This window comes from Pectinophora gossypiella, chromosome 2, assembly GCF_024362695.1.
Source record: "Pectinophora gossypiella chromosome 2, ilPecGoss1.1, whole genome shotgun sequence".
Taxonomy (NCBI): domain Eukaryota; kingdom Metazoa; phylum Arthropoda; class Insecta; order Lepidoptera; family Gelechiidae; genus Pectinophora; species Pectinophora gossypiella.
This window is the reverse complement of record NC_065405.1, coordinates 9,332,390-9,346,483: the sequence shown is the minus strand read 5'-3', so window position 1 is coordinate 9,346,483 and position 14,094 is coordinate 9,332,390. Positions and strand designations below refer to the sequence as shown.

The 14,094-nt window shown below is 39.1% G+C and overlaps 1 protein-coding gene across 3 annotated transcripts in view; it reads right to left on the bottom strand.

Moving 5' to 3' along the window:
• Window positions 1-9,390: 9,390 nt before the first annotated feature.
• LOC126377552 (band 4.1-like protein 4) overlaps window positions 9,391-14,094 on the bottom strand; it is a 39,617-nt gene continuing 34,913 nt past the window's right edge. The window contains exons 18-21 of one of the 3 annotated variants that reach the window (XM_050025351.1): window positions 13,386-13,625; window positions 12,762-13,044; window positions 11,849-12,051; window positions 9,391-11,458 (exon numbers count right to left, since the gene is read on the bottom strand). In XM_050025351.1, the coding sequence (XP_049881308.1) occupies window positions 11,443-11,458; window positions 11,849-12,051; window positions 12,762-13,044; window positions 13,386-13,625 (742 nt within the window). In that variant the 3' untranslated portion in view covers window positions 9,391-11,442. The remainder of the gene's footprint in view (window positions 11,459-11,848; window positions 12,052-12,761; window positions 13,045-13,385; window positions 13,626-14,094) is intronic. The other 2 variants (XM_050025360.1, XM_050025369.1) reach the window with 2 other exon arrangements.

The following is a 14,094-nucleotide window of genomic DNA, read 5'->3' as shown; positions in this document are numbered from 1 at the left end:
TCGATATAGATTACTGTACGTACCATGTACATAGTATACGTGAAAAGATTTTATGTGTACGTGCTATAATTAGAAAGAAAACAACAAATTAAAGTGGCTTCGCTGGAGAGCATACTCCCCAGCGGAGCCACTCAGTTTGCATGCTTCGAGATGTTTTCTTCCTGTAAATTGAAGTATAGATCGATGTACGTACTACGTACATAGTGTACGTGAAAAGACTTTATGTGTACGTGCTATAATAAGAAAGAAAACAACAAATTAAAGTGGCTTCGCAGCAGAGCATACTCCCCAGCGGAGCCACTCAGTATGCGTACTTCTAGGTGATTTCTTTCCCTAATTTTAAATACAAATTGATGTACGGACGCTGCTTTGGGTGTACGTTTAGAAATAATAATAAATAGCCTCATGATTTCATTATAATCTTCGTTATAACCCTGGATCCTATATTCTTGTTTAAATAGAGATGCGCCGAATATTCGGTTGGTATTTGATATCCGGTACCAAAATTGAATATTCAGTATGCTATTTGGGTGTCGTCGCATATGTACAGAATTGTATTAATAAAAGAAGGATATTTATAGGAATCATTACAATCTTAAATCAAACTAGAGTACTTATATAGGCATTTCCTGGGTAAGCATGTTACTTTTCACTTTTGACTGCAAAAAATATTTAACACTGGTTTTGAATAAGGGCATCTGTGATCGGTTATGAGAGACTGTAACATAAATATTGACATCAGTAAGTAATAAAATCATTGTTACTCAAGCTAATAAAAACATGATTATATGTTTATTATTAAAATTTACAATTACTTATTATAAAAAATAACGAGTGAACATATATTAATAATGGGACAGAATGACAATGTCTTGCTTGACGCAAGAAACTCTGAAGGTCATGTCGTCATAACATTCCCACTTTGCATTACAGCAGCGGAAGTGAGTTACATAATAACCTAACCTAATCCTTCTAATTTGTTCCCAACAAACTCTACGACTGCTCCTGATACAAAAAAAAATGCCTCAAATGGCATTAACTACTTGGCCGAAAAAAAACACTTGTCTGATAGCAACAATTCAACCGGAATGTCTGACAAAGTTATTTGTAAATCCAGTGCAAAAAATATTATATGATTAGCTTTTCCCTACAATCAAATTTCAATATCCGGTTATTTGAATGATCATTTATTTATAATTCATATTTGCCCATCACTAACTGTGGTTACTGTGACGGATCGGTACGGCACTGACAATTTATGTCAAATCTGCCATAAACAAAAAGTTCTCGCAAGGAGATTGTTTCTTAAAATCTTCAGTGCTTCACGTTTTGTTCATGCCGTCATATACATATGAATTATTTAATGACGAGATTACAACAAAATTAATGAGCTTATTACTATTCTTTCTTAACGTACACTCAAAGCAGTGTCCGTACATCAATTTGTATTTAAAATTAGGGAAAGAAATCACCTAGAAGTACGCATACTGAGTGGCTCCGCTGGGGAGTATGCTCTGCAGCGAAGCCACTTTAATTTGTTGTTTTCTTTCTTATTATAGCACGTACACATAAAGTCTTTTCACGTACACTATGTACGTAGTACGTACATCGATCTATACTTCAATTTACAGGAAGAAAACATCTCGAAGCATGCAAACTGAGTGGCTCCGCTGGGGAGTATGCTCTCCAGCGAAGCCACTTTAATTTGTTGTTTTCTTTCTAATTATAGCACGTACACATAAAATCTTTTCACGTATACTATGTACATGATACGTACAGTAATCTATATCGATTTCAACTGAATTGGAGGTGGTGGCCCCGCGACAGAGCATCACACATCATTCTGAGTTAATATCAAGTGGGATTTTAAAAAAAAATACATGAATGTTCCGACGTAAAATTTCACTTGATATGAACTCAGAACCATGGTCTGGATCATCCCCCTCAGTAATCGTTACGATGTCACTAACACCCTGTATACCAAGGTGGATTGATGTTAAAAGTTAACAGACTCAGGCAAAAGCCGCAAGTTGGCGACTATCCTCATTACGACTAATGGCGGTCTACGCTATCTGAGACAGAACAGTTTAATTAATACCAGGGCTCTTTGTCAGATAATCGATAACCTGATATTGTATGGGATTCATTACTACAACCAGATTAATGTGCTGCCTTTGTGATAGTGATAATGTTATTATTGGCGATAGCTGACGGGTGATTGTGGTGTAGCTGGCACGTATGTAGGCAAACGTGAAATGCTTTCAATTTACACTGTCTAGGTAAAACCATTTACCATTAGTAAAATCTCGATCGCTTTTAGTGTTCGATTTTCGTTTTATTCTAATTTGTATTATTGTCTAGTAAGTTGGTATGTGAAGGTAAACATCGTAAGAAGCCCACATTCCCGAGACATCCATTTTCGAAGGTATGTGACCTAACCTGTATTGGGCTGGTTTTCCTTTCCCGGGTTGGAAGGTCAGACAGGCAGTTGCTTCTGTAAGAACCAGACCTGTCAAATCTTCAGGTTAGGTAAGCGGACCCTGTGAAAAACGGGATGATGGTATGCGAAGCACAGAGTATTATTAGATTGAGGTTCATAGTGTCGTAATCTTAATTGAATTATGCTTACTAATTGTTTTTATTTTGATTTAATATAAAATTATTTGGCAACACTAGTGGTGGTGAAAAAAAAAAAGAAAAAAGTGACGTTACAAAAAAGATGGCTTTTTGTGTGCGGGGTGAGAAGCAGGCGGTTGGAGATTCAGATTTGTAATCGAAATCCGAGGAAATAAAGTGTATTACCCAAGATCGACTACTTTTTATTATAAATCAGCAGTGGGAATACATCTTCGCCCATAAAGGTATGTTTATTACACATTTTCATGTACATTATTTTATTACACATCATAAATTTTGAACATGAAGCTTAATGTCCAATCTTTCTTTCGAAAAGTATGTTACTTATAAAAAATTGTTTTGGAGCAATGAATAAAAAAATAGGTTATTTTTTTGCAACGTGGGTTTTGAGTAGGTAGTGCAAGTTTGTAATTGAGTATTACTTACTACTCAAAGCTTAATCTAATAACGAATGCATACGATAAAGATTTATTTAAATAGGTTTTATGAGGTATGGTATGCGTGTATTAAAATGTAAAGTCTAGATAACTGGCTAACCAAGTGTGTTTGCCGGCCGTAGAGGAGTAACTAGCGGGCCAAGTGTGTTCGCTGGATGGAATGATGTGGAATGACGCGGAATGATGCGGAATGACGCGGAATGACGCGGAATGACGCGGAATGACGCGGAATGACGCGGAATGACGCGGAATGACGCGGAATGACGCGGAATGACGCGGAATGACGCGGAATGACGCGGAATGACGCGGAATGACGTGGAATGATGCGGAATGACGCGAAATGATGCGGAATGACGCGGAACGATACGCGGAATGACGCGGAGTAATGCGGAATGATGCGGAATAACGCAGAATGATGCGGAACGACGCGGAATGATGCGGAGCGATACGCGGAATGACGCGGAGTAATGCGGAATGATGCGGAATAACGCGGAATGATGCGAAACGACGCGAAATGACGCGGAACGATACGCGAAATGACGCGGAGTAATGTGGAATAACGCGGAATGATGCGGAACAACGCGAAGTGACGCGGAACGATACGCGAAATGACGCGAAATGATGCAAAATGACGTAGAATGACGTAAACTAACGTGGTACGATACCGAAATTATTTGGAATAGTAAAGAATTATTTGAATATGAACCGAACTTGAATGTTTAGTCTACAGAAATTACACGTCTTTACAACTAATTAAATATAATCTTGAATATGTTGATTACTTTTTCTTGTGGATATAATATTAATACCGTTTGTGATTTCTTTTTCATGAGGTCATGAATTCCAACGAAGGCGATGAATCCGTTCTCCGAAGACGAGGACGATTGCGTGCTCGAAAGAGGACAAAAACAAGGTCAGAGTGGATAGTGGAGGATGTTCCTGAAAATAGCTTTGCGGCAGTGAAGGACGTCAGTGGCAACAATCCAGCTAAGCGCCACGCTCAAGCTTCACCTGATGCGTCACCGAGCCCAGAACGAAAGAAGCACAAAGACTCAGTCACTGCGGATGCTGGTGAGCTGCTACAACTTTTAAGTCTACTCCATGGACAGGGTCAACAGAAATCTAGTAATTTTGGTAATAATCATTTTAATAATGTTGTGCCCGAGTTTGACCCGGCTAGCAAAAGTCAAAGTATAGACAGTTGGCTTAGAAAAGTAAATGAGTGCGCCTCAATGTACGATTGGAACGAGAAGCAAACCATACATTTTGCTCTTCAAAAATTGATTGGACTCGGAAAAAAATGGTTTGAGGCTCTTCCGTCTGTAGTTTACAATTGGCCTGATTGGCAATCAAAACTTCGTAAAGCCTTCCCATATGAGCAAAATTATGGTCGTCTTCTCGAAGAGTTGATAGCCCGAACCTCACGACCTAATGAAAATTTACGGGATTATTTCTACGAAAAATTGACACTTTTGAACAGATGCGAAATAACTGGGAAAAAGGCCGTAGATTGTATCGTATATGGTATCACCGATAAGTCAATTAGAAATGGTGCGCAAGCTCTCAGCTGCGAAGAGCCAGAAGACTTATTGGTTTTTCTCAATTCCCAACGTCATTCTGAAAAACGTTTCGACCACATTCCAAATCGTGATTATACGTTCAGCACTGTTAGCTCTATGCCTGGACATAGTAGGAGCTTAGTAACTTGCTTCAATTGCCGCGCAAAGGGGCATCCTTATTCGAAATGCTCAAAGCCGATTACCAGGTGTCGGAAATGCCAAAGAATTGGACACGATTCCGAAACCTGTAAACTTACAACGTTAAATTTACACGTAGGAGGTAATAATGACGAACGAAAGACCTTGATAATATGTGCTCAAGAAAATTCTAATGATAAATTCTTTAAAAAGGCGGATGTTGACGGAATCCAATTCGTAGCATACATAGACTTCGGAAGCGATAGCAGTCTGATGCGTGAGTCAGACGCCCAGTGTTTAAAATCTTCGAAATGCTTCTCAAATCTGCCGCTTATAAAAGGGTTTGGCAATTCTTCAGTTGTTCCAAAATATAAAACAATGGTTACCCTGAAAGTAGACGAGATCGAGGCTCATATCGAGATTCTTGTAATTGACGATGAATTTTTAAATACACCCCTGCTGTTAGGACAGAATTTCACCGAATTGCCTTCCGTCACAGTCCTAAAAGATAATACTAGACTGTTTTTTTATAAAAACCCACAAGATAATATTTACGATCAGACTGACCATCTAAAACTGACTGTCACAGATAATACCGACATCCCCAAAGTAGCTCTTGTTGCTGTCTGCGCCTCAGACCCTAATTTCAGTGGTGATGTTTATTTGGATGGTTACACTTCCGGCGCGCCAGGTAAAGAATTTCATATGCACCAGGGTGCTTACCGTATAGACAATGGAACGGGTTATGTAATCGTCACCAACATGGCAGGCAAACCGATTTCTTTAGAATCTGGAATGCTCATTGCAAGAGCAATACCTTTTGTAGAGAAAGAGTTTCGCTGTGTCAACAGAATTATCAGGGATATTACTAAAATTCCACCAATCGAACGATCTGATATAAAAGTCGGAAATAACGTGGATAGTGCTTGTTTAGATAGACTTCATGAACTATTGCAATCTTATCGAGATTGTTTTGCATTGACATTAGACGAAATAGGCTGTTACACGGACATAGAGATGAAAATTGATCTAAACGATGAAAAACCTGTGGTTTACCGTCCTTATCGTTTGTCATATTCGGAAAGAGAACAGGTGCGGGAAATTGTTAACGAGCTCTTACAGAATGGAATTATCCAAGAATCTTGCTCTAACTATTCAAGTCCCATTTTGCTAGTAAGGAAAAAGAATGGCGAACAACGTCTCTGTGTCGATTATCGCGCTCTAAATAATAAGACCAAAAGAGACTGTTTCCCATTACCACTAATCGATGACCAGTTGACAAACCTCAGCGGAAACAAGTTGTTCACCACTCTTGACCTTGCTTCGGGGTACTACCAAATCCCGATGGCTAAGGAGAGTCAGCACCTTACGGCTTTCGTGACCCCGGATGGCCATTTTGAATTTAGAAGGATGCCATTCGGTTTAACTAATGCCCCTGCTGTGTTCCAGCGTGTTATAAATAAAATACTAGGGTCACGGCGTTTCGAATCTGCGTTGGCATATCTCGACGATATTCTCGTACCATCGGTAGATCTTGAACAAGGTTTCCAGAGACTAGAAAATATTTTGAAACTCCTTCGAGAGAATGGATTAACTCTCAAACTCTCTAAATGCAGATTTCTCGAGAACTCTATCAGTTACCTGGGTTACGAGATTTCAGCCGACGGAGTTCGGCCTAACGAAAGCAAAATATTGGCTGTAAAAGATTTTCCCGTTCCTAAGAACTTTCATGAAGTTCGGCAATTCTTGGGCCTTGCTGGATATTTTCGGAGGTTTATTAGGGATTTTGGTGCAATTGCTAGACCACTCACTGGCTTACTTAAAAAGGACTGTTCTTTTAAATGGACAGAAGACGAGTTGCAAGCGTTCACTATGCTAAAAAACAAATTGGTAGAACGACCCATTCTGTCACTTTACAATCCCAAATTAGACACTGAATTACACACGGATGCCAGTGCGCTCGGTGTGGGCGGGATCTTATTTCAATGGCAGGAAAATCCGCGTGTGTTGAAACCGGTCGCCTACTTTAGTCGACAAACCACGCCCGAAGAACGCCACCTCCATTCATATGAGCTAGAAACACTAGCCATTGTTTGCTCATTAAGGAAATTTCGCGTATACTTATTGGGATTGCAATTTAAGATAGTTACGGATTGTCATGCACTCAGGACGACCCTAACCAAGCGAGACCTCGTGCCACGCATAGCCAGGTGGTGGCTCCAAATTAGCGAATTCTCTTTTGACATTGAATACCGTCCGGGGTCCCGCATGGCACATGTGGACGCCTTGAGCCGTAATACAAACTTATTACCCGAAAGGATCGATGACTCTACTGTGACAGTCTACCATATTGAACAAGAAGATTGGCTTTTGACATTACAAATGTCAGATCCGGACATCTCGCGTATTATGAAAATTCTTAAACCTCAATCTGACGAGGAAGTCAGAGATATAAAAAATAATTTCGTAGTCAAAAATCACAAAGTTTATAGAAAAGTCGACCAAAAATTATGTCTAGTGATTCCGCGTAGTGCGAGATTGCAGATTTGCCGATCATGTCATGATGACATAGGCCATCTTGGTGAAACCAAAACTATAGAAAAAATTCAGAGTCAATTCTGGTTTCCCAGACTTCGCCGATTTGTTCAAAAGTATATTCGTAATTGTATCGAATGTGCATACCACAAAGACGGTGTCAAAAATAGGAAACTAGGGTATTTGTATCCTATTGAGAAGGTAAGTATTCCCTTTCACACTGTACACATTGACCACCTCGGTCCGTTTATGAGGAGCAAAAAGGGGAATACTTACATTCTCACGATTGTTGATGGATATACAAAATATGTGTTCGCAAAAGCCGTGAAGGACACAAAAACAAAGACCACGTTGAAGGTCCTAGAAAACATCTTTTACGATTTTGGATTGCCAGCGCGTATAATTTCTGACCGCGGTACATCATTTACATCAGCGTTATTCAAAAGTTTTTGTGATCGTCATGGCATTAAACATATATTAAACGCAGTCGCTTGTCCCAGGGCGAACGGCCAAGCCGAAAGGTATAATCAGACAATTTTAAATGCTTTAGCAAAATGTACCTCTGGCAAAGACGAACGTGACTGGGACATGTGGCTTGGCAAAGTGCAATGGGGAATTAATAATACTACCAATGCCTCTACTCAGAAGTCTGCAGCTGAAGTCCTTTTTGGTGTAAGGTTACGTGACAGTCTAGCTAACAAATTGGATGTCGGCACACTTGTAGCTTCAGACCAATTAAATGAGATAAGATCTCAAGCATCGAGTAATATTAAAAACAGTCAGTTACGTCAAAAGCTAAGATATGATACCGGAAGGACTCCCGCGCCTGTCTTCAAAGAAGGAGAGTTAGTAAAAATAACTAGGACTAACTTTTATAATAATGGCAATAGTACCAAGCTTCTGTCAAAATTTATTGGACCATTTAAAATTATACAGATACTCGGCAATGATAGATATAAAATTGCTGGCATACCTGGTTTTACAACAAACAAACGATCATTTGAAAGTGTTGTTGCAGCAGAGAGAATTCGACCATGGATAAATGTAAATTATTATAAAACAAATGAAACCAATAAACACGCAGATGAAATCAGTAGTTCAGACGATAGTGACGATAACGTACCGTTATCTGTGCTGCAACAACGTAAATGAATAACAAATTGGTTTAATATTGAAAAACATTTTTATTTTTAATAATAGTAAAATTCTTCACGGTAATTGAACGAATGTCGTAATCGTATACTTAATTAATATTATAACATAATATAAATACGTAGGCGTGAAATACATACATAAGTGTTTGTGTGTGTGTGTGCGTGTGTGTGTATGTGTTTGTGTGTGTGTGTGTGTGTAATTGGATGGTCATTGTATTAAAATCATTAATTCTATATATTTTTCTTAAAATGTGTTACTTGCTTTGTATTTTTATATACTTAGAATAGTAAATAGTAGTGGTAAATAGTAGAATAGTTAATACTATTTATTTATGATTTTGTTATTTTTTTTAATCTCGTTTTTCTATCTTTTTTATGTACTTATGAAACTTTTCCGGACCTATACTATTTAGTGAATTCTATGATGTATACCTAATGATAATAATCATAATCTATTCCCTTATGAATTGACTGCTACTCAGCCGCTTGCCAGGAGGCTACGCGATATAGGATGGCCGAATGTCGTAATCTTAATTGAATTATGCTTACTAATTGTTTTTATTTTGATTTAATATAAAATTATTTGGCAACACTAGTGGTGGTGAAAAAAAAAAAGAAAAAAGTGACGTTACAAAAAAGATGGCTTTTTGTGTGCGGGGTGAGAAGCAGGCGGTTGGAGATTCAGATTTGTAATCGAAATCCGAGGAAATAAAGTGTATTACCCAAGATCGACTACTTTTTATTATAATAGGTAGTTTATGATTAGGATTTTTTTACGTAACTTATTGTAGATTTTCCCCGGATGTCATTAACTACTTGACCGGACTAATAGGGAGCGCTGAGGGATGTGCAGCTTTTGTGTGTTGTTATATCATCATCAATTTAAGAGCCACGCTCTTGTCGGTGTGTCGGGTAAATAAGTAAAACAAGTCAGTAATGTCGCCGTTTAATTAGAACATCGAAAACAATTCTTAGAAAATACGTATGAAATTGTAATCGGTTACAAATGTCCCGTGGTTGTATATAATTTAAATACATACCTACATGAAACGCCATCAGTCTTGCCACAGTACAAATTGACCGTCTAATGTCAAGAAAACACATAAAGTAGTTGCCTACTATAATTTTACTTCGTATAGCGTTAAGAAAGATCGCATCTATAAGTTAGTGTAGGGATATACATACAAATATTGTGCATGCCGAAAAAACGTAATGTTTATTTTGAAACTAACTGCGACCAAAGATGCTCTAGTATGTTTTAGGTCTATTTAACGAGTAACACGCATATGAGAAATAATTTGAACTTGAAATAAACAATTCATATATAGTGATGATATGACCCCTTTTAGGCGTTTCTAAATAAGTACCAAAGAAAGATTTTCATAGACAAGGCTCGTTATGTGTATGGATCTTATGCGGGTTGCTCTATTATACGGAGCTTATGCGCGTTACTCTTTTAAACGGACCCTTTTTATACGGATCTTATGCGCATTACTCTATTATACGGACCGTTATGTATACGGATCTTATGCGCGTTACTCTTTTAAACGGACCGTTATGTATAAGGGTCTTATGCGCGTTAGTCTTTTAAACGGACCGTTCTATACTGATTTTATGCGCGTTACTCTATTATAAGGACCTTTATCTATACGGATCTTATGCGCGTTACTCTATTATACGGACCTTTATATATACGGATCTTATGCGCTTGATTATTTTTTTTCTGTGTTTTATCAGCATGGTGTAGGTATCCCTACATTGTAATTCATATATCGGTAACTTTGGATCAAAACGGAGAACTTTCCTACCAAAGTCTTATTTACACTTCGAACAAACACTCAAATATTGCACCTCGACTTACAAATGCCCAAGTTATGCTAAGCTACATAACAACTGTACACTGTCTTCACTTATTACAATAAAAACGGTAAAATAACATTAATACCCGTTGTATGATCATGGAATAAAATTATAATGAGCTAAATCCTAAAGTGGCGCAGCCAAATGGGAATTCCGTGAAACAACATAATGTGGGTATTAAAAACAATAGGATGTGTTTGAACTGAGATATTCACGAGACGTTATTACGAGAGTAATTACAATTGTCAGGGCGATTTTATTTTGGCAAAAATACTTTTAGTACGAGTACCATCTTTTCTGTTACTGTTTATTAGGTACTTACCTTAGATACTGGCCCGATTCTTGCAGACACCTCCTAATTTTATTTTAAGTTATACCCGACATTTTCTTATTCGCCGAAAAGAAAAGGGACGGATGATTGACAACTGTTAATTTTAAAATGAAATAATATTCCGGGCAAATAAAAAAGGAATCTCGTGCAATCCGTTTGACATGTGCTGTCAACATAATATAAAATTTTGGAAGGGTTTTTTTTAATTTCTGCCTAAAATTGACGTGTGTTCCATAAATTTTGTGCCTGTCGATTCCCGTCCTTCCTTCCCTTTCCTTTTCGACGGATAACAAAATGCCAGTTATCACCTAAAATAAACTTAGATTTTGTGTATCGGAATCAGCACCACTATGTCGAAAATTTATAATAAGTATATATTTACAAAAAAATATTTACAACATTGTTCTGTCACTTATTGCCGTAAAACGCGAAATAGGCTTTACTTCATTAATTTAAGGCCTTATATCTTACGTCGTTTATTACCTACTGGTTTACAATATTAATTTATTACAAAATGTTTTACATATTTTTGTCATTTTCGACTTAAAAAGTATTATTCATAAGATTTTTTCGAATGATTTTATGAACTTGCAAAATGACGGAAATTATTTATGAGTATTTGATATATGCATTAATAAAATAGCTATTAAACGGTACTAATGTATGTACAAAAATAATGATATTATCTACAGGAAACATGATGGTTCATAGTTCGGTGCTCATCTCGGCGGTACCAGGCGGCTTGTGGCTGGTCCCGGCGCCGTCGTGTGCTGACACTTCGGGCCCAGGACTTAGTTGCTCTGCAGCCTACATACATATAAATTACTTTAAAAAATAACAAATATTCCGGTAAAAAATACAAAGAAACAAATTGATTATTAAAGGAAATTAATTGGACAAGTGTGTAAAATCAGTCAAAGTTAAAACGTAGTCACAAAATCACAAGGTGCGACAAAAACACAAATCAAAAACAAACGAATATTTAAAACAAAATTAGAAATGTTAGTCAACTCATGTTAGTCTACTTAATCGATACAAACACTAACTACTAAACCACAACCAGCATGCTTGCCACAAAGAAACACAAGTGCCTCCGCTAGCATTGGAAGGGAGACGAACAAACCAAGGGTGCGTGCAGCTACTCATTCCGCTACGTGTTGCGACACAAAGGGTGGGTCCTGTGCGAGCCTTACTTACTGCGTGCTTTCTATGAGAGGTTTTAGAATAATGTCGAGGGTGTTGTCGTGGCGCGCGTGGTGCGCGTGGTGCGCGTGCGCGAGCCGCGAGTGCGTGCGCGCCACGTTGGCGTTGTAGTCGCGCGCCTCGCGGGTCGGCCGCGCGAACCGCCGCGCCAGCGACCCGCTCTCGCCGACCAATATGTTGTTGTTGCTAGCATGTCTCTGTATCCCAATATCATAACCGCGTCAAACTACCGGTGCACACACCATATAGCTTTATACAAATTATACAATAAATACATCATAATAGCTCAAACACACAGTGTAGCTCTAACATTGTGTGAATTCAGAGTTCCCAAATTAGAGGCAGAACAATGCACTAGAGTGGCCATAAATCTTGAAAGTATTCTCCGAGTGTCATGTTGTGGGGAGAAACTTGTTAAAAGACACCACTGTAGCACTTTGTTACTCGGAAATTCGTAAGCCCCTTAAGCATAGAGAGTATCTTCTAATTCTAACAAGTCCGTCAGTGAATTAGACTATGAATAACCTAAGCAACCTATTAATGGATTCAATTCTTGATACACAAATCATAGGCATTTTACAATAGAACCAATTATAATGATATCAAAAATGTTTATTTCTTAAAATATTCATTTAACAGCAGCCTGTACACGGTTAGCTTTATCAGCGACCCAGAAACAGGAGCTGCGGATTACTTCGACGGCCCTCGTAAGCTTATTTAATTCTAAAAGCATTTTTTTCCTTTTTAACGAGTCCCTTCGCGTACTCAGGTATTAGTATATCAGTACGTTTCCCTCGAGATTTCTTTTTTATTTAAGCAAGTATTTGAGTTTTCGAGATCGGAGTAGTCAGTATTACGAGGGCCGTCGGAGCGCGGAAGTATGTTAGAAAGCGAAGCGCCCACTCACGAAGAGAGAAAAGCCCGAGTCCGCAGGGTGAGGGTAGTGTCTGGGCGCGGGGTCGCGCGGGCGGCGCGAGGTTGCGCTGTCGCTGGCTACGGACAGCAGCGAGCGCTGCGAGCCGGTGGCGGCGGGCCGCGCGCGGCCCGGCCCGCTGGGTGGCCGCCGCAGCAACGCCGCCGACCCCGGCCGCAGACCGCCCGCGCCCCCCGCCCCGCCCGCGCCGCCCAGCGTCCACTGCCTACTCACTGGTGCCGTGGTGCCCGCGCCGCATTTCGCGCTGTCGCTCGACCTGCCGGCAACCGGCGCTCTTTTAACAAGAGTATTTTCCTTTAGGCCCAGCAAACACTCACGTCAAAAGTTTTTTTTGAACTTTGAAAGTCAAAACGTCACGACAGTCGTACGTATCGTTGGTTTGTACGTGTGTTAGAGTGAAATTCAAGATAATCTAGTTAATCTGTGTAGGTACCGACCATGAATTTGATAGTATCGAATCATAAATATTTGAAAATAAAATATAGTCGACACAAAAAAAATATTTCAATCTCAACAATCAAAATTGAAAACTTGCAAAACATTCCTACTCAAAAGAATGAATGCTTAACAAAAATACAATTCACACATATAGTTTACCTTTCCGAGGAATACGCGTAATCCTGATCAGCCCCGAGTCCCGAGTCGGTGTGTTCATGAGAGACGCGAGCGCTGCCGATGAGCTCTCCACTCGAACTGTTACTGTTGCTGTTGGTGACGGGGCTGTAAGGATTGTTGTTGTTGGAGACCGGGGTCACGTCGCCCTTGTACCCGTTGTTGGTCAAGAAGTCATCCCCGTCCCCGACCCTAGCGGTCTCGTCATAGCTGGGGTAAACGCGCCTGAAAAATAATCGAATTGATGAAGGTTTGGAGTGTAGAGCAAATTAATAGTCAAAGTAAACAATTATACAATCAACTAAAAACTTTTAGGTGCAAACTAGATTTTAGAGACAAGACTTGACGACGATATACTAAAACCAAACTCAGTACAAGTATTTAAACTAGGTAAAAATAATATTAGAAACGTCCAAAATCCTGACTGCCCAAAAACCTAAATACAAAAAAGGAAACAAGATGAGATAACGTAGAAAAATAGTAGTGTGTAATAGATACTTATTACTTAAATCCCATGTACAGTCATGAGCAATATAATGTACCCACTTTAGGACTCTGTCGCACTAACATATTTGACATTTAGTGAGATTTACAGTTCAATTTGTTAAAAAAGTTAATGTGACATGGTACCAAAGTGTATACATATTAATGCTCGTGACCGTAACTGGGGGCTGGGGGCTGGGGGCTCTTTGGG